Here is a 27176-nt window from a genome sequence, read left to right on the forward strand (position 1 = left end):
CAGGAATCACAGCTCGTCAGAGGTTGAGTGTCAGTGTATAGCGTGTGCATGTGAGCTTCTCTGTCCTCCCCTTTCGGGGGGCCCAAAGCAGGTTGTTTACAGGACCTTACTTCAAGGGCACACATGCATTGCATTACATTTGCTTAGGCAGATGCTGTTATCCAGAGCAGTACACAGACAGTAGCTTATTTACATTTCCCATTTATACTGCTGGATATTTTGGCAATTTGGGTTAAGGTTCTTTGTTCGCCAGGGGATCGAACCAGCAGCTTTTGGGTTACGAGTGCTGTGCCCTGCCACTGCGCTACACTAACGCACATGTGTGTCTGAATGTGCCTTTTTGTGTGAGGAAAGTGCTGCATTAAGCCAGCGAAGCCAAGGCTAGCCTCCATATAGCACGCGTGTGTGGAATGCGATCTACCCCTGTTTGTGGTGGTAGCGCCGATCTCTACATGCTAATGGGAAGAGGAGAAGAAGCATGGCTCATCCGTCATTGTCATCCTCTCTCTCTCTCTCCCCCTCCCTTCCCTTCTCCTCCTCCCTCCCTCCTTCCCTCCCTCTCTCATGTAGTGGACTGAGGACTGCAGCGACAAGATAGACGGGAGCTGGTCGTCTTCGCGGGGGAGGGGCTCTTCCAAGCCGGTGAGTGGTGCAGCTGTTCCTGGTCCGCTGCCCTGGAGGCAGGGCTTCACACCTCAGCGCAAGTGCCAACATGTGTCGCCACTCCCAGGGGATGCTGGGATCTGATCGATGTACACTCCGCTGCAGTCTCTGATTGGCTTTAAACAAGGGCCGACGGATCGGACTGTAGGGGTGGATGTAAGGGGGGAAAGCCTCAAACCGGCACGGTTTTCAATGACAAAGCAAGGTTAGTCACGTGACACAGCCCATCCCTTATTGGATATCTGTTGTTAGCCAGTTGATGAAAAGCCTTCAGTATGCAATTATCTTAACTCGTGGAATTTGTAGTCAAAGGCTGCAAAATCATTTTCTTTTTTTCTTACTTTAGGTTATATTCTTACTATATATATATATAAATATTTTTTTAAGTCAGAGGGAACACTCTTTGTGTGGATTGTCACATACTGACCACCTTTTTTTTACTGACTTCTCATTAGGGATAAAGAAATCTTAAAATATAATCGCAGATAAGTTGTAGATGTCTTCAAATTGTATTTTATGAAGGTATTCTAAAAGTGATCCACACATGATTTTTTTTTACTTCTTTTTAGGTCAGAAATATACTCATGGGCTTATTTCAATTTAACTCTCGCAGAATCTTAAATGGCAACTCAGTCCACATAAGAAAAAAGGTTTTGCTTGTATTGCTAAGCAGTCAGCAGCAGCACTAGCCTATAACTGTCTCCTGCCGTATAGCTGCAGCTGAGCAGGCCTGGGCTGGGTTAGCACTTGGGGTTGGAGACCTAGTATGAAATCCATGTTGGTGCAGCGGGGCTGATAGGCGGTAGACTTTCCTCAGAACCCAGCAGAAGACCAATTCCCTACTGCACTGATGAGGACAGTGTGCTGTAGAGCTGCCGTCTTTGCAGTGAGAAGGTCCCGACTCACTGTGGTCATTAAATAGGAGGGGGGGTTTCCTCAAATTCCCAATCTGGCGCTTTCAGTCTGGCCCAGTAATTCCCCAGTTTAACTAAATTAAATTCCTCCCTTTCCACTTCGGCTAACATGTGTTTGGTGCAAGATGGCTGTTGTACATTACCCAGAGGGCCAGGTGGGTGCTCCACTTTAGTGGTGGCTGAGGTGAGTCACCCCTCAGCACTGTGCAGTGTTTTAAAATCCATGCAAGGGGCAGCAGAACCGCAATCCATTATTGTCCTATAATTATAATAAACATATTTCCTTGATGAAAGATGAAGATGAAACTGGGCGAGGCCATTTTTCAACAAGGGCTTTCAGGTACAACCTGCAAGTGCATGATAGAGTGTTCGTTTGCAACTTGAAAATGAATTTGAAACAGAAAATTGATTACCCTTACAGAGTGAAAGGCAGTTCTCGCAGTACTGTTTCACCTGCGAGGCTTGGCCAAATGTGCCTCGCTTTGCTTAAGTGTTTCCAAAATTTCAGTATCTCTTGAATAAAAGTATCATTTAACCCCTCCCCCCATTTCATTGTTCACCTTTTTGTTTCTCCATATGTATTGTGTAACCGGTTGCTAGGAGACCGCGTTTCCATGCTGATCCGACTGCTTGAGAGAGAGAGAGGCCAAGGCAGGCCTTTCCCCTGCTTTTCATGTGCTGTAAATCAGCATGATTCAGCTACATTACAGCACCTGCCGGCTGCAGTGTGTCTGGCATAGGCGCTTTCCGCCAGCGCTCCTCTCTCCATCGCGCGGCGGTGTCTGGGGGAAGGCATTTCCCGTCGCACCACCTCCTGTTTTGTGTCTGCGGTTTTTGGCACAGTGATTGGAGGGCGTGCACGAGGGCCTCCACGGGACCGTCTGCCAATGAAACGGCCCGCTGGCACGGCCAGCCGGGTTCCATGCACGCCTCCGTTTCCCCCAGCACTTCCACTGCGTCACATGATCAATGCACGCGAAGCCCTGAGTTCATCCAGCATGTGGTGTAGCGGTTACCAGCTCTCTGTCCAACACGGTTTATCTCAGTTCAGCCTGCAGTTCAACCGCAAATCCTGCCACAGCTGTTGTAATAAGGGTAGACATACAGTAAACACATATCATCGATCTGGCCCTTATAGCGGCATTTGTCTACGGTTGATGTGTTAGCATTTGGGGTTGTCATTTAGAGTCCTGTCTTGGACCTCAGTGGGGTTACGTGATGTGGTTCAATGTAAAATTGTCTCATGTTGCCTTACTTGCTAGTTACCTCAGAGAGGGAATCCAGTGTGGTGATGCTCACACATGCGCATTTTTGATTCTGTGTGTGCCTGTGAGCGCGTGCACGTGGTAGCCACTTTGTGTCCAGAAACAGGCCTCTTTTCCGCTCCATGTGGGCTCTGTGCAAGGGTGACAGTCTCAGCCAGGGGCTGCTCAGGTCAGAAGATGAGGTGCTGCGGCAGGACATTTCACACGCACATACCCTCGCCCTTTAACACAATGCTGTGACCCTGCTTTTCAAAGACCTCAAAGAACCTCTGAAAGACGTCTTGAAGTCTGAAGTGGCTTGGGGGGCCCCTCCTGCCATCACAGCCACAGTTAAAGGTCCAGCCCTTCAAAGAGCCCCCTAATCTTTGTTCAGGTCTGGGGTTGTAGTGTAGGTTGTTAGTGGATTATGTTGTTGTGCTCAGGGGGGTTTGTGGTAGCCATTGAAAACATTATAATGGAAACTTATTGCTGATAATGTACTGGATGAATGTTAGACATAAAGGAGTGAAAGGCTGTTGCTACAGATGTACAGTCAGCTTGTTTCTGGATAGCTGACCTCAGTGGCTACTTGACCTCTGTATCTGTCATTTAGAAAGATATGTCTGTTTTATTATTGGTTTAGAAGATGCCCTTACCAAGAGCAATTTACATAGTTCACATTTCAGAGTTGATCCATTTCTGTGGGGTATTTACTGAAGCAATTCAAATTACTTTGCTCAAGTCATCAATGGCAAACATAGTCAGATATACTACTATGCGTGCATGTGCATGCATAGCCAAAGTATCCATGATTCTAAACTGCAGATTGCTGCAAAAGATCTTTCTTTCAGTAAGTTAACATAGTATTTAATGGTTAGCATTTTTAATGTTTTTAATGTCATTCATCTGTGTTATGTGTTGCTTCAATTTCATTTAAGTAGTTGTATAAACATTTGGGAATTTCATGCATGTTTTGTATGCAAACATTCTAGCTATTCAATGGTTGCTTGTCATTTTTAAGTAAAAAATGTCTTTCGAAGAGGTGTGGTACTTGTGATGAACAGCAATTACACATAATTATCTTGAGCCTAGTGTCAGTAATAATTTGAAAGTGGTGTACCACTTGACTCTTGTGCCCCGCCCTTAGATCGCCACTGTTAATGTGGAATGAAGTGGATAAGCAAGCCTCATTTGGATGACATGCAGCATGAATATTTCTGAGAGGCAATGGATGAGATCAGGGCGTGGCAAGCTTCTAATTGATAGCAAGTCAAGCGTGTGACAGATTAATTGTTGGTTTATTTGCCCTCTTAATTCTTCAGTGCTTAATTCTTTGCATGTCATTAGCCCTGTAGCTGTACATTTGAGTTCAGCTTTTCAAAATTTAACCACACTGTGGTAACCGACCTCAGGATTTGCACTGCTGCGGCTGGCCTATACAGTGTGGAAGGATACCCTGCCACAGTAGCTCTCAGCTCTCTGACTTTTTTTGATAAATTGTCAACAAAGCACTCTTATGCTTCACAACTGCCTTGTGATTTGGACAAAACTGCAAAACAACAAAAGGCAAGGCTCAACAGTAAGCTGAGTGGTATGACAGCTAGCTTGACAGTATTAGCGTAACCCAGTGGATTCTTTCCCTAACGGTAGATGGTAAATTGACCTCAAAAAGCATGAACAATTTAGAGTCCCAAATAATTTCTCTGCAAAACATCAAAACAGTTCCAAAACCTTTGAATGCTCTGAAAGGGATCACTGTTTAAAATGTTGAGATTGTATATCATATTTTACATTTGCTAGTTAAAGCTACAGCCGGTAGCAGTCATTTTAAGATGAACTTCAGACAGTACACTTAGGTCATTCTGTATATTTAAAGGCAGATTGATAGTGCTGTGCCACTCCTAGCTATGATTATTACTGTGGTAGCATTAAACCAAGGAATTAGCTTCTCCATTTTATGAATGAATAAAAATAATGTGTTGAGTAGCAGCTTCCAGTCTGAACTTGAGAAAAGATTTAAAGATTTCAGTGTATAAAGGGGTAGGAAATGCAAGCTTTTTCTTTTTTTGAAGAAAGCTTACAAAGCACCAGTTTTATTCGGTGAATTCTTATTATTGTTTGAATTAGCTTCCTGAGACCGCAATGCAAGTGGGTGAAAATTAATTACATTACAGTTATCAGTAGCTCCTAGACACACTCAGGGCTCTAATTAACTGCTTAGACTACTTATACCTAACAGCACACACGCACACACACACACACACACAGCATGTCATACATTCTTGATAGCTGGTCCTTTTTACAAATTACAATTGCATAAATTTAAATTGTACCAATCTTTTCATTAGGACCATTCATCCTCTGTTGCATCGGCACTAAATTTGCTGCATGAATTATCGTCCCTTTACTGAAGTCACACTGGCGCATTCTTGATTGTGATGCTACCCGAGAAAAATAGCAGCCTGCATTTCCTGCATAGCACAGTACCGTGTCTGTTCCCACATCATCAGATCTAACTCATTTATCAGACCTGACGCCACGCCTCTTCCTAAAGAACACAGTGTTCTGGGTCACTTTACATTTCCCAGCTTGTTGTCATTTAACATTTTCTCTTGATGGTTTTTTTTTTTTTTTGCGCTGTCCCCCTACACACACACACACATGCCCGAACACACGCCGACCCTCTCCAGTCAGGTGCCGAGGGGCTGAGAGCTCTTGCCTGCCTGCCCTTTGTTCCTCACGGCCGGGAGCGGCTTCACTTTCGTTTCCCCGGCAGCTCCCCCCCCCCTCCAGTGGGCCACGCCCCGGCTGCCGAGCTCGCCGGAGCAGGAGTGTCCCCGTTACTCCAGCCGGCGCTGCGGTGGCTTCTCGTGACGCGTCAGGCAGGCAGGCGGGCGACACGGACACCTCGGTTCCTGTTAAAGAGCTGACTGCAGCGCTGTTGTGGTTTTCTTCCCCTTTGCTCTGTTTTGCAATGGCACAGGTGCCGCGCCAGGTAAGCCGTTAGTGTGGGGCGGGATTCAGTCAGGCTGGTTGTGCGCGTACGGGTCAGGGTTCGGGGGAACGGGTCAGATTTCAGCGCCGAGGTTTGACGGGCCGTGCATCCCTGGCTGTAATGTCCCACCATTCCGCTGTGTTCAGGACAGGTCTCTTCAGGGCTGCTTGGAGATATTTCCCATAATCCTCATTTTCAACACACAATACCAGAATCTGTTTTGTAGGCTCGAACTGGACAGGACTACAGCACATACAAGCTGGTGCCATCCTTCCTTAAGTGCTTCAAGCAGTAGAAATCGAATTTTTCAAGTGTGAGCTCTTATCAAATCAAACACACGGAACACAAACACTCTTTGTGATTGCCTCCAGTGTGCTGTTGATCTTTGCTCCCAATTTTGTTTTGTTTTTTTGCCTTTTCCCTATTTGCACAGTGTGTGAAACGCAGTAGATGTGCAATTGCCGCTGTCGTTAAAGAAGGTTCATATGGCCGTATTCTGAGTTTACAGCCTGCTTGAGAGGGTCACTCGGTGTAGCAGGTGGCGTAGTAGAGGCGGAGGTGGTGCTGGGTATTGGGTTTCGAGCTCTCGGTCTCCTCGCAATGCGCAGGAGCGGAGCGTGGGACCGAAATAAAACAGGAAGTGGAGACAAATAACCGCCCCCTCCAACCCCTGTCTCTCCCTCTGCAGAAAGCCTGAGGAACGAATCGGCTTTGCGCCGCGGCCCGTATACATTTTCACAGAATTATGCACCGCTCAGAGGCACGAACGGAGCGAGCAGATCAGGTTGCTAGGGGTTACGGGGCCTCATCAGCATTAACGAAGCATAAGTAATGTAATGGATTCGGTGAAGGCCGGAGGTGGGGACAGCCTTGGCGTACGTTGCTGTGAGAGTTACGAGTGATCAACAGTGCTATTGATTTTTCTGTTTGCTTTTCAAGTTCAGTGTCTGTCAAGCGTAGTTAACTTCCACTTGTTTGCGTGCTACTCTTTTTCCATTTTGGAATGCCGTAGTTTACCCTCAGCGCAGCTGAGTGTGGGCGGAGCTCATGACGCTTTGGATTTAGCAGCCGCCTCAGTGTTGCTTCTTGCTGAACAGGTGGTGCATGATCAGAGAACAGGGTTCTGCGCATGGTCGTGGGGTCAAATCCCCAGTGGAATGCAGTTGTATGACCTTTTACCAAAGCAGTGGACCCGAATAGCTCACATAAAAATCCCTTTGCACAAATAAATGAGACTGTGTTAGCAGTAAGTTAGTATGTCCCCAAAAAGGATGATGTCTTATCATAGCCCTGAGCAGTGTGTCTTTGCTGGGGGAAGAAATACATATGTTATTTATACAGTGCTATTATATATGGTATTGTTCATCTTGTAACCATGAAAACTCTTGACTTCGAGTTTACATCCTTGTGTAGTTCAAGAAAAAGCAACATAAGAAAGATTTGTTTCTCCACACTGAAGACGTCTTTTGTATGAGAAATAGGGACCCGTTTCCTTTAAATCCCTTCACTCTGTGTTTACTGTATGTACCTACTGTATTTTTGTACTGTATTTATGTTTAGACATGACTGGGAAAGAGGCACTATAATGAAAGCAAATTCAATCATGAGCTGAACCGAAGCTTTGGCCTTATTTTCCAATTTGTACTTCCTCAGCTTCAAAAGTATGGCCACTATTTCTGTGACAATAAATTGATAGGTAATTTGCAGTAATTGGGCCTCCAGGTAATATGACGGTAATTGTGCCTCCAGGAAATGATTGAGACCCGCTGTAGACGGCGATCGCTGACGGCGAAGGGCAGACTGTATTACATTCACTCTGTTCATTTGTGTGTGATTACTGTCTATTATCCTGGCAGACGTGTGCTTTGGTAATTGTACCAAAGTGTCCCTACAGTGCAATATAATGTGCAGTTGTGCGTGGAGCCTGGAAGACCAGCGAGAATGTCCTCTTGTCTTTCTGGAGAGTTCTTTGCTCTCGTCTTTGTTGCCTTCCTTGGTTCTGACCCAGTTTCCTGCCTTTGCAGGACGATTGGGAGCACAGCAGCAACGGCAGCACCGGGTCCCGGCCCAGCTCAGGGTCCAGGCCCGGTTCCGGGTCCAGGTCCGGTAGTCGAGGGAGAAACAGCCAGTTCAGAGGACAAGCGAAGGTACTCTTCCGTCACTCAAACATGCACTGGTTACTTCTCACAGGACCGGTTCAAAGGACCACAAAACCCAAAGGCCTCTGGTCATTCAGGACTGGAACTGCTAACATTGGAGCTCCAACAACAAAGCATAACGCTCCAGAAAATGAAACAAACTGAAAAGAAGCTGGTCTGTACATTCACAAGGTCATATGTTACAGTAAAGTCACATTAGATATTACCTACACCCTCGTAGTTTCACATCTTTATGTATATACGCATAGCTTAACATCTGGGATGGTCAGTTTTGTTTTGTCACTCTGCATGTCTTTCCTTTCTCTCTACAGCAAAAATAAATCAATTAATAATGAAAATAAAGCATTTCTACTTTTTCAATGAAGCCGATGGATTTAGTTCATCCATTTTGTGTACATTGCTACACTTTTATAGAGTAAAATTTTCTTAAAATCAGGTTATGACGGAGCCCTACCCGGGATCTGAACCTGTGACCCTTTGTCTAACTCTGATACCTCTACACCGCATTCGTAATGACTACTTACAAATCTGGAGTGTTGTGTGCTGCTTTCAGGCTATACCTCTAATAACCTTCTTTCCTTAAATCCCAGAATGGAAACAGAGAAGGGTCTTTTGACATCCTGGGCACAGACATCTGGGCAGCCAACACGCTGGACTCTCATGGGTAAGCTATCCCACTGCCTTCAGACCAGAGTATTTTCACCAAAGCCAACTAGTGCGATAATTAGGAGCCTATTTCTGTTGAGAAATTTAGCAGTTTTCGTGGGTGTGCATTGCATATTATGTGACTATTTTGTGGTCGTTATGGATAGTTCAATATTATTTTACACGCAGCTATAATTCAAGAACTCCATATCTCCAATTTGGATTCCAGTGCAGACAGAAGTCATCTCTGTCTGCACTGGTTATTTAGCAGTACATATTTGATATAAGAATAGCTATACAGACAGCTTTGATTGTTGCCATGTCGCAAATCAAAAAAATCCTTATTGTCAATGTAAAGACCGAACAGTCTTGAATGACGTGTGGCATTCGCAGCAAAGCCAGGGGCGTACCCACCAGGACACTTAATGATGTCGTGACAGAAAGGGTGTCACGCTGTCTTTTCTGTTTTAGGCTGTGAAAATAGGTCTTCCGTTTCTCGCACTGCACCAGCTGTTAACAAATGCAATGATTTGGAAGTGTGGGAGTGGGAGTAGTTGGGTGGCAGTGCTAATGCTATCGCTGACTAAATGAGCCTTTCTTGTGGCTGGCAGGACTGTTTGGATACTTCCGTATCACCAGGACCAGACTGTCTTGGGAAAGAAATGTCTAAATTAGGAACCAGTAAGCCTCAGGCTAAATATAATTAAACGAGCGCCGTACCTTAATCTCGGGCAATCTGCTTTCTTAATAGAAAGCTACTCCTTTTTCTCATTGATGAGAGTACTTTCTTTTTAGCTGAATTAACGTATCAGTATGGATCTTTGAGACATCGCTTCAATTTAATACTCCTCGACCTACTTGTGAGCAGACACAGTAATTTTTGTTACTAAGAGTACGGTTCTTACGGGAAATATTTTTTGCATTGTTCCTACACTCTCTGTGACTGTGCTACTGATGGATTTTTTTTTTCTTTTAAGGTACATATTTATTCTTCTCAGATCCGTAGTCAGAGCACTTGGGACAGGATATCCCTCAGATCAAACTGCAGAAAGCTAAAGAGTTAAACCTCACACAAGCTGAGCACCAGCCTTCTGTGGCAGAGTAAAGAACACTGATAAGAGTGCATGGTATCTATTTATATTCCTCTGAGTCTGAGCGCATGTGTGTGAGCGCGTGTCGGGGGCCCCTTTGTTGTTGTTGGTGGTGCCAAGTCATTACGGCAGCTGGCTACAGCGAGGTTAGGACCCTTGGCACAGAAGTCATCTCTGTCTGCACTGTAATCTGCTTACTCCCCAATCCTCCAGATGACCAAGGTACATCTCTGCCTCCACAAACAGGCTATTTGTGCTGTATTTATTAGCGGGCAGGACAGGTCCTAGCCTTTGCCTTGAAACTGAGTTCTTCTAGTGAGTTTTCTGGTGTGGATATAACTATTAGTAACTGTTCCCACTCATGCTGTTGAAACAACCATGCACTGGTTACGTATAGACGAGTTGTCGTTTTTGTGGCTCAGAGAAACGTGGGTGGTTTGCAGAACAGAGACTCCTAGGAATGTTCCTTACTTCTGTAGGGACTAGCTGGAAGCAGGGAGGTCACAGATATAAAAATAAAAATTAAAAAAGCAGCCAAAATGGGATGGTCTTCTGTGAGAGTCTCTGGAGCAGTTGTGGGGGTGAGCTTGGGACGGGGCGGGGGACAGGGGGTCGGGGGGGGGGGGTGATGGGACTCCTGGGGTCTGAGCATCCTGTTCCCTCCCTCTGCAGCGGAGCCACATGGGACCTGCAGCCCGAGAAGCTGGACTTCACCCAATTCCACCGCAAGGCCTACCGGGGCACACCAAAGCACCTCCCGCACATCGACCGAGAGGGGTGAGCACGCCACCCACACGGGTGGGATGGGTTTGGTATGGGGGCTGGGGCGGTGTAGGGTATTGTTGTTACACACTACACCTAGTGTTCCCGGTCAGGTAGGTTCAGGCAGTTCCATTCCCCCTCTGATTCCTACCAGAGAGGAGATGCTCCGTCTGGAAATTGTACCTTTGCTGTCCTGGGGGATTAGGACAAAGCGCTAGGACGCAGAGATAAATTCATTTCCCTGTGCAGACGGGCGTGCACCTGCTGCGGCCTGTGAGCGGTTCGGGGGTTAAAAAAAAAAAAAAAAAGTGTTAGCTCCTCTTTCGCTGTGCCCGCCGCTCCCAGCCTGTAATGCCACGGTGGCAGGATTGATGATCCTGCTTAAATTAGCTCAATGGCCAGGCCTGCGCTGGCGCTGACTGGCAAATCGCTCCCCGCTCATCCCCACAATGCCTCTGTTCCCTCTCCAGGATGATGAAAGGCAAATTCGACGATGACGACGGCATCGACCTGAACGACATGGAGAAGTTCCTGCCCGGCCTGACGGTAAGCGCTGCCGTGCTCTCTCTCCTCCCGAGCTCGCTGGCAGGAAGCAGGAGCGCTCTTCATCCCGGGGGCCGCCCGTCTGTCATCCATTACAGGGAATTAAGGAGGGCAGAGGTCCAATTAACGTAGCTCTCGAGTAGACCAGCTGCGTGGGCTGGCTGACACAGCGAGCTGAGCTGAGGCCCGGGTTGTGCGTATTTTCCTCAGCTCTAGAGTAACGCTGCTCTCACACTTGGTTCGTTTGGAGAGGATTTTTCAAGATCATTTTAGCCTCAAACTTCAGGTCCTTTATTCGGGTGTGAAACACATTTCTGAAGCCTGTTATACACCAAAAACGGTCTCAAGATCACTTAAACAAGGTCTCAGGGTCCTCTTCAAACAAACTGGGTTACAGGATGCCCTGAAAATTCACTGGTGTGAGAGCAATACTCTGTTTACAGGTTGGAGTTCTTTCACTATTTGTGTGTAAGCTAATCACGGTTGTAATTGACTTTGTATTACACCCTGGTATTAAATATGAGCTCACTCTGGTGATACCGCCAGTGGCACAGGTTGACAGTGAACTCCTTATGGATTGCGTATCTCACCAGAGCCTGGTTTCCCCCAGCTTTTAGGTAGTAAGAACATCTACGATTTCTGCCGTCCAAAGGCAGCGTGTTCACTGACAGAGTCCCGGCAGTCACTCACATTGCTCAGTTCACATACATATCACATACGCATGTTAAAGACTCCAGTGTGCTTGAAAATTGACGGCGTGAAATAAACCAACCCAGTTAGCTAATGTTTGCAGAGGACACCATCCAGAGTTCAGCAAGTGTTCTGGGTGAGAAAATGACTTCAGTGACCTTACTGTCACCTGCGAAACCTCTGCCCGGTCGGGCTGCGCGTGCTTGCAGACTTTGTCAGTGCAGTGTAAATGCCCTTGAAATGAACGGTATTGTACAGTTGATGTTTACGTAAATACACCTTATGCAGGCAGAGCCTGGAAAAGCATTCATCTTGGTGATTTGGCATGTTTATCCATTACGTGACATTCACCCTACATTTTATCAATTAGCAGACACTTTTTACATTACATTACATTTAGGCCAAAGCGACTTACAAGCGAGGAACAGCAAGCAAGCTAGTAGTGTTTGTGCGGGGTTCAGGGAAGAACAACGCGGAGAGTTTATTAGCAACACACACACACACAAAAAAAAAAAAAGAGTACAAAAGTGTGTATATGGAGAGACATGAAAGCTAAATCGTCTGCCATTTTTCCTCTTTTAAAAATATCAGCATCTGTTTTAAAGGGCTGTTTGAAATGAAATGAAGACAGTTAACACATTTGAGCATATCATAGTTAGCGTAACTAGCTCCTGGTTTTCCAGTCATCTGCATAGCAGGTGTGCTTTATAGAGCAAGAAACTTTAGTGCAGTTGCGATGGACCTTCTACTATGACACCACTTTGGGGCTGCTTTTCAAATTAAGCATTCTCCCAGGAATTTTACATGTCTTTGTTATATTTTTAAAGGGTTTTATGGTTTTCTATGAAATATCCACAACGTTGAAGGAAATGGTACAGACCAGAGACACTTGTTTTTTAGTCAATTAGCAGAGACAATAATTGCAACATTCAGCCAGGAAAATTTAGTTGAGCTTCATTAACTGACAATGGAAAGTGACTGTATCATTTGCAGTTGTTAGCTGGCTAAGTTAAATGCTTGTAGAGAGCCCCCTCTAGTGGAAAGAGTGGACCACTGCAGTAGTGGCCAAAGTGATATCACAATATCTGCGGCTTAGCCTGTGGGTTTGGAACAACAAGCTTCCCTTTAATATGACTCAGGAAACCCTCAGCCACAACTACAGAAAAATGAATGTAAAGAATGACACATCAGTATGTGTGTGAAAGAGAAAGCAAGATTTATTGTAACAATTGTGTGTGTGTGTGTGTGTGTGTGTGTGTGTGTGTGTGTGTGTCTGCGTGCGTGCGTGCATGTGCGTGCGTGTGCATGCCTGCTATTAACCTATAGCAGTGGAATGTTTCCATGTGTTCATAGTTTTAACTCCTATTAGTAAAAATTTACTAGGAGCTCACGTAAAATGCACTAATTTTACATGCTGTGGGTAGACACTGACATCTAGTGGAGAAGGCAAGCATGCCCATACTTATTTTGTTCTGGAAAGAGCAATGCAGAAGAAATGAGGTGAAAATGTAACATTCCTCCATTGTGTAATTCCTGCTTCAGAGTTTCTGTACTTGTGGTCTCCTGTATGGTGTCTGTTCGTCCTTGTTTCATTTTTCATGAATGAATCCTGACATACTCTGTTGTTGCTCTTAGATTTACATTAGGCCCTATGAGTATTGTAGTACCGCCTGTCTGTATCACTGTCTGGCACCATGCAAGCACTGATTTAAGGTGATGTTTTATATGGATTATTATTAGGCGGTATGATCATGTTAGTATGATGCTGCTATGATGGGTCCCTGGGATTTGATGGGATAACAGAAATGTATCATGTGTGGGTTTGAACAATTACTGTGGTATCTTGAGGTTTTAGCGCAGTTTTGGGTGTTCAGTCAGTGTGTTTCTGGCTTCTGGACCTGGCTGCGCTCTTGTTTTTCTTGTTGCTCTGGTGATGCACACTTCATTCTTATTCTAATGGCCTTTGAGCTCACCCCTGATAAGTGTATGCCAAAGAAATCAATAATATTAATATTAATAATGCGAGTATTGTGTAATGTGTAAATGAGCTCTATCACTGGCTTCAGGCCCTGTGTCAGTGTGAACTCTGTCAAAACTGCAATAATATGACTTATTGTGATGTTGAGCCATGGGGTCAGAGTAGCCTAAAGCCTAGCCTTTTTGTTGTTGCATAAAAAATGTTTCAGCTCAACAGTTTCAACTTTACTCTTAACGTGGTTCTCATTGTCTTCTACATGTAACTGCATCCTACTGTAATGACACTAATCACCAAGGCTCTACTCAAATTTTAGAAAGTAGAAAACGAGTCTGAAAGTAGAAAACCAGCGCTCAAAGCCGCAGTTGGAAGTGTATTTATAGGACCGGCTCTCACGTACAGCTCGTGTGGCTTTGCTGGTGAGGCCGGGCGGCGGCCGGGCCCAAACCTCACACGCTCTGATCTCCCCGGGTCCTCTGCCGGAGTCAAAACCGGTTTGGGCGGCCTGCCGTCCCCCCCCCGCCCCCCGCTCAACCTCACAGACCGCTCAGACCAACCTGTGCCTAAGTTTGGAGAGTCGGGCCCGTCCCAGCGGCAGCTCGGCTAACCACTAAGTTTATTTTTTGGGGCATCTTTTGCGGCTGTATTTGAGGCATCCTGTTGCGCTCGTTTACACTTGGATGCCAGAGGACCTGACAGCTGCCCCATCCGAACGAATCTGCCATTTCCCCCAAGGCCCCATTGGCCGCTTGTAACAGGCGTTGCTATGTTGACAGATGAGAGAATGAGCAGCAGTAATTTGCAAATTCTGACAGCATTTCCACCTTTTTTTTCTCGTATTCTGAAAGTGAGATTGAGGAGGTATTTAAGGTTGGGTTGAGAGGAACAGAAAGCGCACACTTCAGGGCCCTTTGTCTTCTGAGACTCCTACCTGCTGACAGCACCACTCTGGTCTCCACTCTACTTTTTAGCATTCTACGTAATACAAATCCAATATATTTAAGACGCTCCTCTGTTATGGTGTTGATCTCATAAAAGGCGCGTGTGAATTAAGTCAAGGTGGCGATCGTTGCTGAACACGGTGTCTGGCGGCGTACAGATGCAGTGCACGAGTGAGTCTTAATTTGCAGCCGCGGTCCAGGTGTTCCCGAGTGTTATTCTCTGCAGTTTGTCGAAATTATGCAGGATTTCCCAGGCATTTTTGCTAACTTTGACATTTTTTCCAAAGTTCATTTTTAAGTTGGGCCACATGTTGACATTTGTTGGCACTGTTGAGCCAGGCGGTGGTAGATGCTGGTGATTTTGTTTGGCGTGAAATAAGGTGCTTTGACACAATGCAGGACGTATGCTTGGAAAGGCAGTGAAATTTGGCACATGTGCGACAACCAGTGGAGTTACCTCTATTGGTAATGGTTGATTGTTAAAATATGTCCCTTGTTACTGTCTTTGTAGGTTCAGGCTGTGTTCCTTCATAAAGCAGAGCTGTGAATTATGTGCTGCATTGAGTTGTACAGGTGTTGGGGGTGTGTGGCATGTTGCATTGAATTTGTTTCATTTGAACAGGACTGTACATATAAACTTTAAATATATTAAATATATTTCATTTAAAGAGTGTATAAAATGATAATAATGCATCCTTGGAGCTGTTGAAATCTGTCTGTTTGTCTTTACATTCAAAATAAACTAAAACCTCTACTGCAACAGTTGATGTGAAATACCAGGAGAATAATTCATAGAGCCAAATTGAGTGAATTGCCACCCCCTAGTGGCCATTTTATGGTACAGCCCCTTTCTGAGCTGTGTCATTGTTAGGGAGCAGCGGGGCTGAATACTGGACAGAACCCAGAGCTGGAGGCGGGGCTCCTGCAGCTTGCTGTGCGCCAGCCAGCGCTCGGAGGCACGACTGGCACGACATGGGTAGCGTGGCACAGCGGGGGCCGAGAGGGCAGGGGAGCGCCACCCGCTGCCCATCCCGCGCTGTGACAGAGGGGGCCGCCAATGGTGCAGGGCCATTGTTTCCTCTTGAATACACCCGCCCACCTCCTCCCGAGACTGTCTTTAAAGACAGGAACAACAAGAATCGGAGTCCAGTGAAGGAACAGAAACTGCTGGCGCAATGCTGTTTACAGGAACGTGGGGAGATTTCACTTCAGCTTCCTGACGTTTCAGAGCCTTTTCAAGTAAATTGCCTTAAAAGGTGCCAAGGACTGTTGTCTCGACACATGTGTGCATAGTGCTTTACGTTGATAAATACCACGCAATATGTTTCTCTAATTTGGAGCTTGAAAATGTTTCTAAAGAATGTCAGTACCTGCCTTTGACAGGGAGATTTATAAGCTCTTGGAACATCGAACCAAACACTTTCCCTGGGTGTTATTTTCCGATTTAACAGCCGTGGATTGACAAATTCTTGTAATATAGTATCGTTCGTCCGTATCGCAACTTGTTCCATTAGACCCCAAACAGCTGTGATGAATAGTCCTCTTAAAAGTTTTTTTCTTAATTTATTGAAGCTTTCCGTCTGTCTCTTTGCCAGGTTTGGTCTTTACCACACAAGTGTGTTGGAGCCAGATTTGAGGACCAGTAACTCAGTCTAACTCAGAGTGTGCAGTACAGGAATGGCAGTGCCATTGAACCAGCCTGACACTTCCTCCATATGCTGTGTGTGTGTGTGTGTCTGTGTGTGTGTGGCTCTGTCCTGTGTCCGAAACCACAGGGGATTCTACAGTATATGAAATTGAAACCTGGCAGCAAAGGAGGAATTTACCCGTGAGTGATTGCCAGTTCTCTCTTTGGCCAGGTGATCTGTAGAATGCACACAAGACACGTGTAGATGGCACTGTAAAGTAACCAATCCTGTATACATCGGCAAGGTGCTTAATTGGAAAAGCTTCAGCTGAATATCTAAGGTGTTTAATTGCCTGGGTAAGGGTGTCTGTGAAATGAATAAATATAAATCTTATGAAGGTGGTAGGGAAAAGCTGCCAGCTTGTCTTTGTCTCTTTGTGTGTTTGGAAACTTTTATTTATGGGGTTGTATGTGAACACCGGAGCATTCCTAAGCTATTTAAAAATGAAATCTTGTGAACTCAAAAATAATAAAGTAGATCCGCGCATACACGACTACGTGTCCCAAAACAGACTAGGGAGTGACCGGGTCAAGCACCGACAGTCGCCCCTGTGATGACATCACCGCAGCCGTGTCACCTGACAGCTATTCCAGGAATGCAGACGAGAGAGAGAGAGAGAGAGAGAGAGAGAGAGAGAGAGAGAGAGAGAGAGAGAGACAGAGGGAGGCCAGTCCTGGGGCTCCCACTCCCCCCGCTCTTGCACGCTTCCACTGGGCCCGCAGCGGCACCCCCCAACCCCCCCAGGACGTACCTGCGCAGGAAACCCGTGGCGAAAAGTCACTTCCCCCCTCGGCAGTTCGAAGCCGCCTCGGCCGAGCGCTGTCCCTCATTGACCGTGTGGCAGCGGCCTTGGAATGCTGCAGGCCCACGCCCCCTACCCCACCGCCCCCCCTTCCCCTTCCGCCTGTCTGAAACATCGGTTTAGAAAGACAAAGGGAAATGCCTTCGGAATTCACGACCTGAAATCAGAGCTGAAAATAGATCTGATGTATTGAATGCCACGTACATATTTGGCTGAAGGAAAGCGGGCCGACTCCTCTTCCTGATGAAATACTTTCTGATGAGCTGCAGAGTGTAAACCTCTTGCAGTGGTAGTACAGCTTTCTGACACTCTTAGTTGTGGAGCAGATATCAGATGTCACTGAAAGAATGAAAGGAATTTAGAAAAATTAACAAGCTAGGTGTGTAGGTACATGATAAAGAATTAAAGATAAAAGGAGAAAGACCCACGCAAACTGTCTAATTACAATGAGATATTTCCATCTTTACATAACAATGGAATGTGTGTGGAGAAATAATAGAGTGAACTGAAATATGAAATATGAGGATGATACTTTAAATATGCCCACGTTTAGTGAAATTATATACCACATTTTAGAGTATATCAGTTGCTGACATTTTGGCAATTTTATGCATGTATTTAGGTGTTTTTCTTTTCACTGTAAGTGAGCATTTGGTAGTGGTAGTGAGCATGATTTCATAAAAATCATGTTGCCCTTTTTAAGTGAATGTTTATTTGTGTTTAATGTGTTAATGCATTAAAATGAGAGAAACAGCTTGTTTAAACATACTCTTAAGCTAAGGACAGCACTGTTTTTGGCACAGTAGCTGCATTTTAAGGATGTACATTAAAAGCTGCATTAAGGCTGTTTAGGTGACGTGTGTGAGTGTGCAGGAGGCAGCAGTGCCCGCAGGACAGAGCTGTGCCCAGCTGGAGGACACAGTGAGAAGGATCTAAGCAAACATGAGTCTCACCTGTCTGCCAGAATCATCACATCTTACAAAATGCAAAACTCAAGTGGGCCGGTCTGCCCTGCGACCAAACATTTAACGCTCACCAATTTTTGACTATGCAAAGGAATGCAAAATTTCTGTCTCAGCAGAAAAATGCATGATGAGTGTGTGGCACCGCTTAAACGTGAGGATGAAACACACAGAGACACCTGAAGATTACTGTTCGAATGGACACTTGTGGCTGGGAATGGCAGCTCACGTGGAAGGGAACATGATCTTTAATCTTTAATGTTGCCGTAAGTTTGTATTGGGACTGTCAGTGAGGTGCATGATGAAAAAAATAACCCACGCACAATTTTTTATCACACAAATAGTAGAGTAGAATAAACATTTTGTTTTTACTAGTCAACACTTTGAAAAACAGTGAAAGTACATAGCTCTCTGTGTGCTCTATGATATATATATATATATATATTTTTTTTTTTTTTGCTTTTTCAGTTTGACATATTTGCTACTTTTTCTTAGGGGTAACTGGCATGCTTCTGAGTAGAGTTATTTCACCATTTCTAGATTACTCATGTTCAGTCACAACAGACTACTTGGTTAATTCATCCTGGATTTCCAGCATGTAAATACGGCTGTAATATAAACAGCACCTTCTCCAGTGTGCTCTCAGCCAGCGTCTGTCAAGCATCCAGGAGTTACAGAGTGTTTATCCTACAGATATGCGGACGGTGCGCAGTGCAAATGTCAGTGATTTGGAACTCATTTGAAGCAGAAACACGGGCTGGCTGACAGTGCATCATCTGTGTGTGCCTGTTGCTCGGCGCGCAGAAGAACATGCCCCGGTTATTTACGTTCGAGCAGCAGGCTGTGTGAACCAGAACATGCCTGCTGTCACAAACGGTCCATCATCCTTTCACATGCCGAGTGCTCCCCGAACCTGAACGCCTTACATTTTATCAGTGATCAGCGCCTTGTTTGTGTGTGTGTGTGTGTGTGTGTGTGTGTGTGTGTGTGTGTGAGAGTATGAGTATGTGCGAGTGTGTGCGTGTGTGTGTTTGCGCATTCTCTGACAGCACCACAATACCCAGGGTGTGCGATTTGGCCGGTTCATCCGGAAGTCATCCGAAAGCGGTTTGGCGGCGGATTGCTTGCGCTCAAACACGTTGCGCTCTTTCCTATTGGTGAAAGGCCACAAAAGTTTCCACGTAGCTGCAGAGCACGCTGGTGCGTTTCTCCCCACGTGCGCGGGGCGGGTCTGTGCGGGAAGACGCTCTGAGCATCTGTTCAGTGACAATGCAGGAAGTGCAGCACTCGGGCGGGGGGGCGACGCTGCCTCATGTGGCCCCACTTAGGGGACTACTCCCCGCCGCAGTCAGAGCCTTGAAACGGTTCCTCATTCTGAGTCCTCGAATCCTGAGCCCTCTTTAATAAGGGAACGCCCCTCGGCGGTACGTTCACGGTGTCTGTCTCCGTGCCCGGATTGCTCACCCGCGGGGGATGGCTCATCCTCTCAGATGACTCGGAAATGGCCGAGCCGTTAGGACGGCTCCACCGGCGCGGCCGAGCAGACGGGTTTCGGTATGCACGCGCATCCGGTCCCCAGTGAGAGAGTGCAGCGGCGCGGTCAGACTCTCCGGCCCCCGGGTCTACGTGCGTTCGAGCAGGAGTCTCAGCAGGGAGCTGGGCTCTCTGACGCCCGCCCCCCCGACCCCCCCGTGCACACCCACCCCTTGGCCGGACAAACATGACTGTGCATCTCGAGCTGGCTGGGAGCCTGGCGGGCTGGCCGACTCCTGGACAGAGGGACCCCCCCACCAACCCCCCCCCTCACCAGAGAACAATAAAGAGGTCAGCATGCCGCGCCGCCCCCCTCCTACGCCCTTTTCCTGCCATTGTCAGAGCTCTGACTGACCGCCGAAGAACTCGGGTCCTGGGGAACGAGGAGCCGTCCCACTGAACTTGCTCACTCTTGCCCACTCACTCACAGTCACAGAAATGCAGGTACACACTCATGTGCACGTCTGTACACACTCACACATGCACACATACGAAAATATATTTACTCTTAAGTGCATACACACACTCACACATGCACAAATTGAAAATATGCATTTCCTGTAAATGCACACACACAAATAACTAAATACACTCAATTCATTGCACATGCAGAAATATCTTTATCTTTCCGTGTTACTTTTTGGCTGATTGGTTTGAGCGTGACATGAATTGATCCAGCGATAATCCATTTCTGTGTTGATTGTTTTTGAACCAAAGTTTTCATGAAGAAATTTTCCATGACCATTTTTCTCAAGGGATTTGAGTTCTCATAATGAAAGATGAACACACACACACACACACACACACACAGGTTTCTTATGCTATTACTTGCAAGTATATTGGGAAGAACGTGCCTTTCATTTTAACCTTTCCTATGATTTGCCTCTGAAGCTGTCAATATTAAGCTTGGTATTGAGCTGTGCCTGTGAAAAGCTCTGATTGCTACCATTTTTTTTTATCAGAAAGATGTCTTCATGACAAATCATAGAGCTTCTTTATTGCACACCATGCTTTTTCAGAATAGGGGAAAGCAACAGCTAGTAAGCAGAGGCCATTTTACATTATACCCAGCAATCATGTTTGTTTAAATTTTCAGTTTACATTATAAGGACGATAGCCACTTTTTTCCTTTGTTAAAATTGTGGCTGTAGACACACTGAAAGCACTCACTTTGTGTGATCCTTGTCTAATGTTGTACTATATTGCTTTGTTATGTTGCATTGTATAAATGATCTCACTGGATTCTTTGATAACATTCCTAATGTCTAATATTTTCCATCTCTGTCTGCTGAGTCCTTCATCTGATTTTAATTCATGGTGTTTATAGTTTTGCTGTGTCTCTTATTTCAGTGTTTTATAACCGGCCGTGTATCAGTTACACAGTAGCTGTAACCTCTGCACTGAAGACACTGTCAATGACATAATTGCACCTTATCTCCTGACAACAGGAAACTAGAAGTATATCAAAAAGGTCAAATTTACCTTGCATAATTGTACATACCAGGTTGTCAACATTTTCTTTAATAGACAGTACTTGTTTTCAGTTTTTTTGCCCTCACATTATGTGCAGTCATAATAAGCAATAAAACTTTAGGCATAGCAACTTATGATTAGCACCACACTTAAAAAATACTGTTTCATATTTTCAGAACATCTGTTACCATGTTCCAGTATCAGTCTCCTTTTCAGTTAAAGCATAGGCTTTGGAAGAGATCTTTTCCATTGATGGAGAGTTAAAGCCTGCTAACTGCCTCATAATATGAAGCATATTCTGATGTTGACCACCCCGTAGGAGGAAACACACACCAAAAAAAGAAACGCGTGAGGCGAGTATCGCCCTGCATGGCAGCAGTAGGTACTGAGCTCCTCGGCCGCTTCCCCTGGTGACCCAGGATGACTCCAGTAGCGAGTGCCAGCGAAAGGACCATCAGGCCTGTGACAGCCCTCACTGTTGCCACGGTGACACAGTACAGGTCCCGCTTGTGAGAACAGCGGAACTTAACCCCCCCCCCCCCCCCCGCGCACCCCCTCGGGGCCCCCCATTTTCCCAGCAATCCTTTGGGCGCAAAGGCGTGACGCTGAGCAAGGTGTTTGAGCGCGCCCACAAGTCTGCAGGGTAATTACATAATGAGGCTGCAGTGTAATCGTCTCCGTCTGCGGTCGCGGTCCAGAATTGTGCTCGTGTTAAGGGTCCTTCACCCTCTCTCTCTGGTGGGCAAATTGTCCCAGAAAGGACCATGCAAACAAAAACATTCTATGGATTTTCCCCCCCCCACAAAAGAGACCAAAAGTCACTCCAGTGCACATTTTTGTAGCTTTGGTGAATTTCTGAATATGTAATTGATTGCACAGGAAAGTCGTTTGTTGTTGGGAGTAATTAGATTGAAGTTAGATGGCTGAAATTGCCATTGACTCATTCAGTGACATGGGTCACACAAAGAATTTAGTTTCAGAGGAAAGCTATGTTATGTAGACAGTTGCCTGCACAATAATGAATAATTTCAAAAATATTTTTAATAAAAGAACAAGTGGCATTTTACGTCTGTTAGTGCTGAAACTGTAGTGGAGACTTGGCCACAGCATTAAAAAATGTTTCATCCTTCACTCCTGTCATCGGCATAGGTTAGGTAGCAGTGTCTGAAGACTTATCTGAAGTTAGTTGCTAGATGATGGCAACTGCAGTTTGCGTGCAAATACATTCTATTGTGCACACTATTGCCTGTGAAATGCACATGGCATGTTATGATTATAGAACACAGAACGAAACGGCAGCAGTTAGTAGCATAAATTCAGCTTGATTTGTTATGATTGTTAATTTAGTTTGATTTATTTCATGTAAATAATATAAGAAGTCTAAGTTTTGAGTAAAATCTTTGTACGTAGGACTCAAAGTCAGTTACACACCTTTTCCGCTGTAAAGCTGAACTAAGGCTGGTAAGAGTTGGATAACTCAGTCGAATTGCTTTTCTGTTACGTACCACAGAGCTGTGGCACATGATGTCACTCAGAATGCTGCCTGGGCTTCATCCGCTATCCAAGGTTGAAGTTTCTCATTAAAAAAAAAAAAAAAAACAAACTAGAGTAAGTGAAAGGTAGGCTCCATATTTGTTGACCTCATTGTTGTTGATGGACGGTGTGGTCAGTGCTCAGGCCACACTCTGTCTTCTCCTTCCATGTGCATCTCCTCAGTTTTCAGCCCCGTCGCCAACAGAGTAATTGCACTGTAGTTCACAGCTCACTGAGTCTGCCCACATCTCGCTTGCAGGTAACCCGGTGATCTGAGCTGACACAAGCCAGCATGGCAAAGATGATGGAAAAACATCCAGAACCAGAACATACCGAGCTAGCCAAGTTCCATATCAGTATAAACCAAGCTCTTTGACAAATTAATAAGTGCATTGCTCTCTAATAAGAGACTGATTTAACACATAGATTCTTCTTCTTGAGGTAATATAACTGAACTCTGGATGTAAATTGGAGTGGAATTACACCTTTTAGATTGACAGCTTGATTGACAGATTGCTTGATTGCTGCATTTGGAAGTGCTGTGCAATGATTGGCCATGGACCATAATTGCATTACATTACGTGGTGAACCGATGTAGCATTGTTCCTGTTGTACATGCCCAGAGGTAATGCTGAGGAGTTTACACCGCTAGTTTATAGATGTATTGATGCTGGGAACAGTGCAAGAAGGGATACAGAAATAAAATGATCGTGACTCTCGACTCATGAGGTAATTGCAGTGTTGCAATCACATTGTTTTTTTATTGCCAAAAATCTGGTCCGATCCCTAGCGCTGTAATTCCTCTCTGGCTGCATATTGCTGTTGGACTGGCAGAATGCTGGCAGGCTAAAGTAAACATCGGATTTGGGGGGGTTGTTGGGGGCGTCACTTTCAAATCTTTTCTTTCCCCAGAGTTCTTCAACCACAGCGTTTAATGTGCTTAGAAGGATAGCGCAGTGGAGCCGAAGCAGTCCGTGGAAAGACATTCTCTAACATTTCCTGTTTTGTTGGCCTGTTCTCGTTCCTCCTTCTCTCCCTTCTCTCCCGAATGCCTTTCCTAATGAAATAATCCAAGGGCTGAGGTCAGCGAGGGAAACTTGGAGCGATATCTCAGCGGGGAATGTAAAGTTTTCGGCGCATGCCAGTTGGCTGGGACGGCCCGCTCACTTTGTTTCGTGTCGGGTTACAGTTCTGGCCGCTCCTCGCAGATTAAATAAACTTTTATTAAAAAAGACAAAAACGCGTGCAATAAACAGTGTAGGACAAATTTTTTCTGTGCGCAGTCTCTTTTTTTTCCAAGAGAGAATTTAATTAAGAGGTCTTGGCCATCGCTGCGAATCCCCTATATGGGCGCAAACGTTCGCTGTAATTCGAGGCGGCCCCAGCAGTTTTGGGACGTGGCCTAATTAGACCGAGGGAAAGACGAAGCATTTCTAAACAAACCATCCCTCCAGTATTAAGGGGGAAAAAAGGCACCGTGAAGCCGGGTTTTGTTAGCATCAGCACTGCCGTTGCCAGGCAACGGTCAACACAAGCTTGCTAACATGCGGAGAGAGGGGGGCTCACCGCACTCAAGAGAGGGAGCAGAATGTCAACCTCCGAGGAGACACTCAAGGAGCAAAACAAACCCAAAATGTACAAGGAGAGCATGCACCGCGCGAAGGAAATGGCACCCTGCCAGAGCACCGCGAAATGCCTCAGATCTCCCCCCAAAAGTCAGAAGACAGACCAGCGCGCTTCTGTGTTGAGAGACTCGCATGTCTGGCTCAGAATTCACTTTAGACCCAGCTTTCTTGTTTAGCCTTTCATGTGAAGTGCATGCATGTCCTTCAGGAAATGGAAAGAATCCACTGCCATCTTCTATACAAGTGCCTTACAGGAAACCCCAGCCTTCACCCCACGGTGTTTTTGTTGTGCACAAACAGAATATGAAGACATTCCTGGCCTTTGTTAAAACTGGTCTCTATGCTTGTATCCCTGCAGTTTTTGTCAGTAACTATTGGGAAATTTGCACTCCCGTCACTGATTCTGTTTCCTGTCTGTTAAGTAAGCACACCACCGAAAACAATAACTACTATCTGATGTTTTTGTCCCCTTAAATTAGCCATTCGTGGTATTAATTAACCTCTGCACCAAGTCATGGTTTTATCGAGTCGACGGCACGCTCTTCAAAACGCTCTTTGCTACCATTCGTTATGCCAGGGGAAGTTTGTTTTTCACTTTCAGACAATTACTCTGTTTTGGAGCAATCCTGGATGGATTTCCAGAGCATCTGTCTGTCATATGTTGGAACATCGAAGGCTTTTTTATTTTTTTATTTTTTTATTTTTTGTATTTTACAAACTCGATTAAGAGGCATACGACATTTTGTGACGATCATTTGCTGAACATCTGTAGTAATTGTGTGAAAACTCAGTACTTTAGGCGGGACCAGTGGTGACTACGGTCAGTAGATCCTCTGGCTTTGACATACTCAGGTCCAGATATGGCTGATCACAGCAATGAACAGGATCGTGTAGCTCAGCTTAGGTAGCACAGACAGGTACTGTTCAGGTGGCATCATCATTGCCTCCTCGTCTTTCTCTGCGTGCGGTCTGTAGGGGCTTGGGGGGGATGCTGAATGGGGGTTGGATTGTAGTGGTCCGATTTTAGTGGCTCAAAGCTTGGTGGAATATGCCAACGTGCTCAGCGCAGCTGTCATGGTTAATGTGATGTCATATGGCACACCTGCAGGGGTCATTTTTGTCCCAATTCTGATAGCACTTTCTGGTGTAGGAGGGTGATGTGTGGTGGTACAAAAAAGAGTGGCAGGGGGGACTTAGGAAAGGCATGTGACCACTGATTACCAGCAACATTAAAATAACAATGCTAATTATTTCAATGAAAACATTGGTTGTTTTTAGACTGGAGCTCTAGACTGGAGTCTACAACTAGACATCATGAAGCAAAAATATATGGGCATTGGCCACTTTGTGCATCCTGTAATAATGTCTAATGAATTCCACTGTTAGCAATAATTAAAACAAGCAAACAGTCTTAAGTGGTCAAATACCAAAACGCTGACATTCAAGTACAATTTTAGTATGGTTCGGGCAGACCTGCCACAACAACTATGTGAAGAAAGAGAGAGAAAAAACAGCTATAGGAAAACTGGCTGTGATCGACATAAAAAAAAGAATCAGATGTGAGTTATGAAAGGGCTGAAGAGCACATTTTATTGCGTGTGATGAGGTGAGGTCATTTTTTTTTCCTCAAGGGCATGCTGGCTATGGTGGCATAATTAATTCGTTTGATAGATATAACTGATAATCTTCATGCATTCCTCTCTGAAGCACCACTTCAGGACCAAAGCGCGGTTCTTAAACATGGCTTTTAATGCAACAAGTGCCTGACTCAGAGAGTATTGTGGGTACAGTCTGAGCGCAGTGCTGGCGGGTTTGCACACAACAACAAGTTTAGGATCCTTTCAAAGCAGAGCCTGCCAGCTAGTAAGGATGAAAGCGGTTTATTGAAGTTAATGTATCAGCAGCTAAAGTATGGCAGCTGCCACAGCCTGCAATACCCAAATGACGCCTCTGCTAGCAAGTAATAAATTGCTTAACAGAATAACTGAATTACTAACTAAAATAACTAATCCTTAAGTGTAATAAATTTGTCATTTACCTTAGGAGCTGTTTTTATTTTCATTACAAACTAATTAAGCTAATGGAGAACATACCTGTGAGGAGAAAAAGTCTGGAGAAGCATTTAAAATGAACTCCATCACTTCCCCTGTTTACAGGGCATTTTCACTGCAAGGCTGCCATTATTTCTAACATATACTGTACATATTACTACTAGGTAGTAGTTCTCTTTCCCGTTCTGTTTGCTGTTTTCATTTATGTGTAGCCAGATGGCTAGCTAGCTGGTAAACATGCAGGAGAAACCCCGTTATGAATAAATTGAAAATAAAGCCGCCCTCCTTCCATACGGCAAATGACACCGCCTTCTGGCTGGATATGGTACAGGATTGACTTTTATAATAATTTCTGAAAAAATATTTACATGTTGGGCCAGTGTTCTTCAACCATCCTCAAATTTCAAGGTTGCATGGCTAAACATGGCTACCTCTTCCAAATATGGTGTAACCAAACCCTGGTTACACTGAGCGCTAGGTAGTTAACTGTACTTTCAGCAGCCCTGAAACTGTTGGGTTGAAACAATCCATGAAGGTGTATCCAGTGAAACGTGTAACAACAGTCAAAAAGAAGCAGGAGATACCACACAGCTGATGGACCACAGTATCTAAAAACAGAAGACAGTAGCACCTATATTGTTGAAGACAGAGCTTTGTGTGTGTGTGTGTGTGTGTGTGTGTGTAAAATATGTCGATCTACGTTTATATTAAAAGTGGTTTTTGGTTGTGGTTTAACTTAGTTGTCTGGAAAATGCATTACAGGCAACGACCCTGAGAAAGCCAGGGGTTCCCCCCAGTCCAATAAATGTAACATTGTGTTGGGAACTACAGTTGCTGTGGGGATAGTGTGTTTGCTCCAGCTGCTTATTCAGTCTTGGGTAAGCCTC

At 45.2% G+C, this 27176-nt stretch overlaps 1 protein-coding gene across 4 annotated transcripts in view; it reads left to right on the forward strand.

Moving 5' to 3' along the window:
• Positions 1 to 27176, forward strand: part of ctif (CBP80/20-dependent translation initiation factor) — a 104045-nt gene that overhangs the window by 20720 nt on the left and 56149 nt on the right. For all 4 annotated transcript variants that reach the window (XM_036529230.1, XM_036529232.1, XM_036529229.1 and 1 more), the window contains exons 3-7: positions 571 to 642; positions 7841 to 7963; positions 8566 to 8639; positions 10384 to 10488; positions 10944 to 11019. In XM_036529230.1, coding sequence (XP_036385123.1) covers positions 571 to 642; positions 7841 to 7963; positions 8566 to 8639; positions 10384 to 10488; positions 10944 to 11019 — 450 coding nt within the window. The remainder of the gene's footprint in view (positions 1 to 570; positions 643 to 7840; positions 7964 to 8565; positions 8640 to 10383; positions 10489 to 10943; positions 11020 to 27176) is intronic.

The sequence above is a fragment of the Megalops cyprinoides genome, chromosome 5, assembly GCF_013368585.1.
Source record: "Megalops cyprinoides isolate fMegCyp1 chromosome 5, fMegCyp1.pri, whole genome shotgun sequence".
NCBI classification, from domain to species: domain Eukaryota; kingdom Metazoa; phylum Chordata; class Actinopteri; order Elopiformes; family Megalopidae; genus Megalops; species Megalops cyprinoides.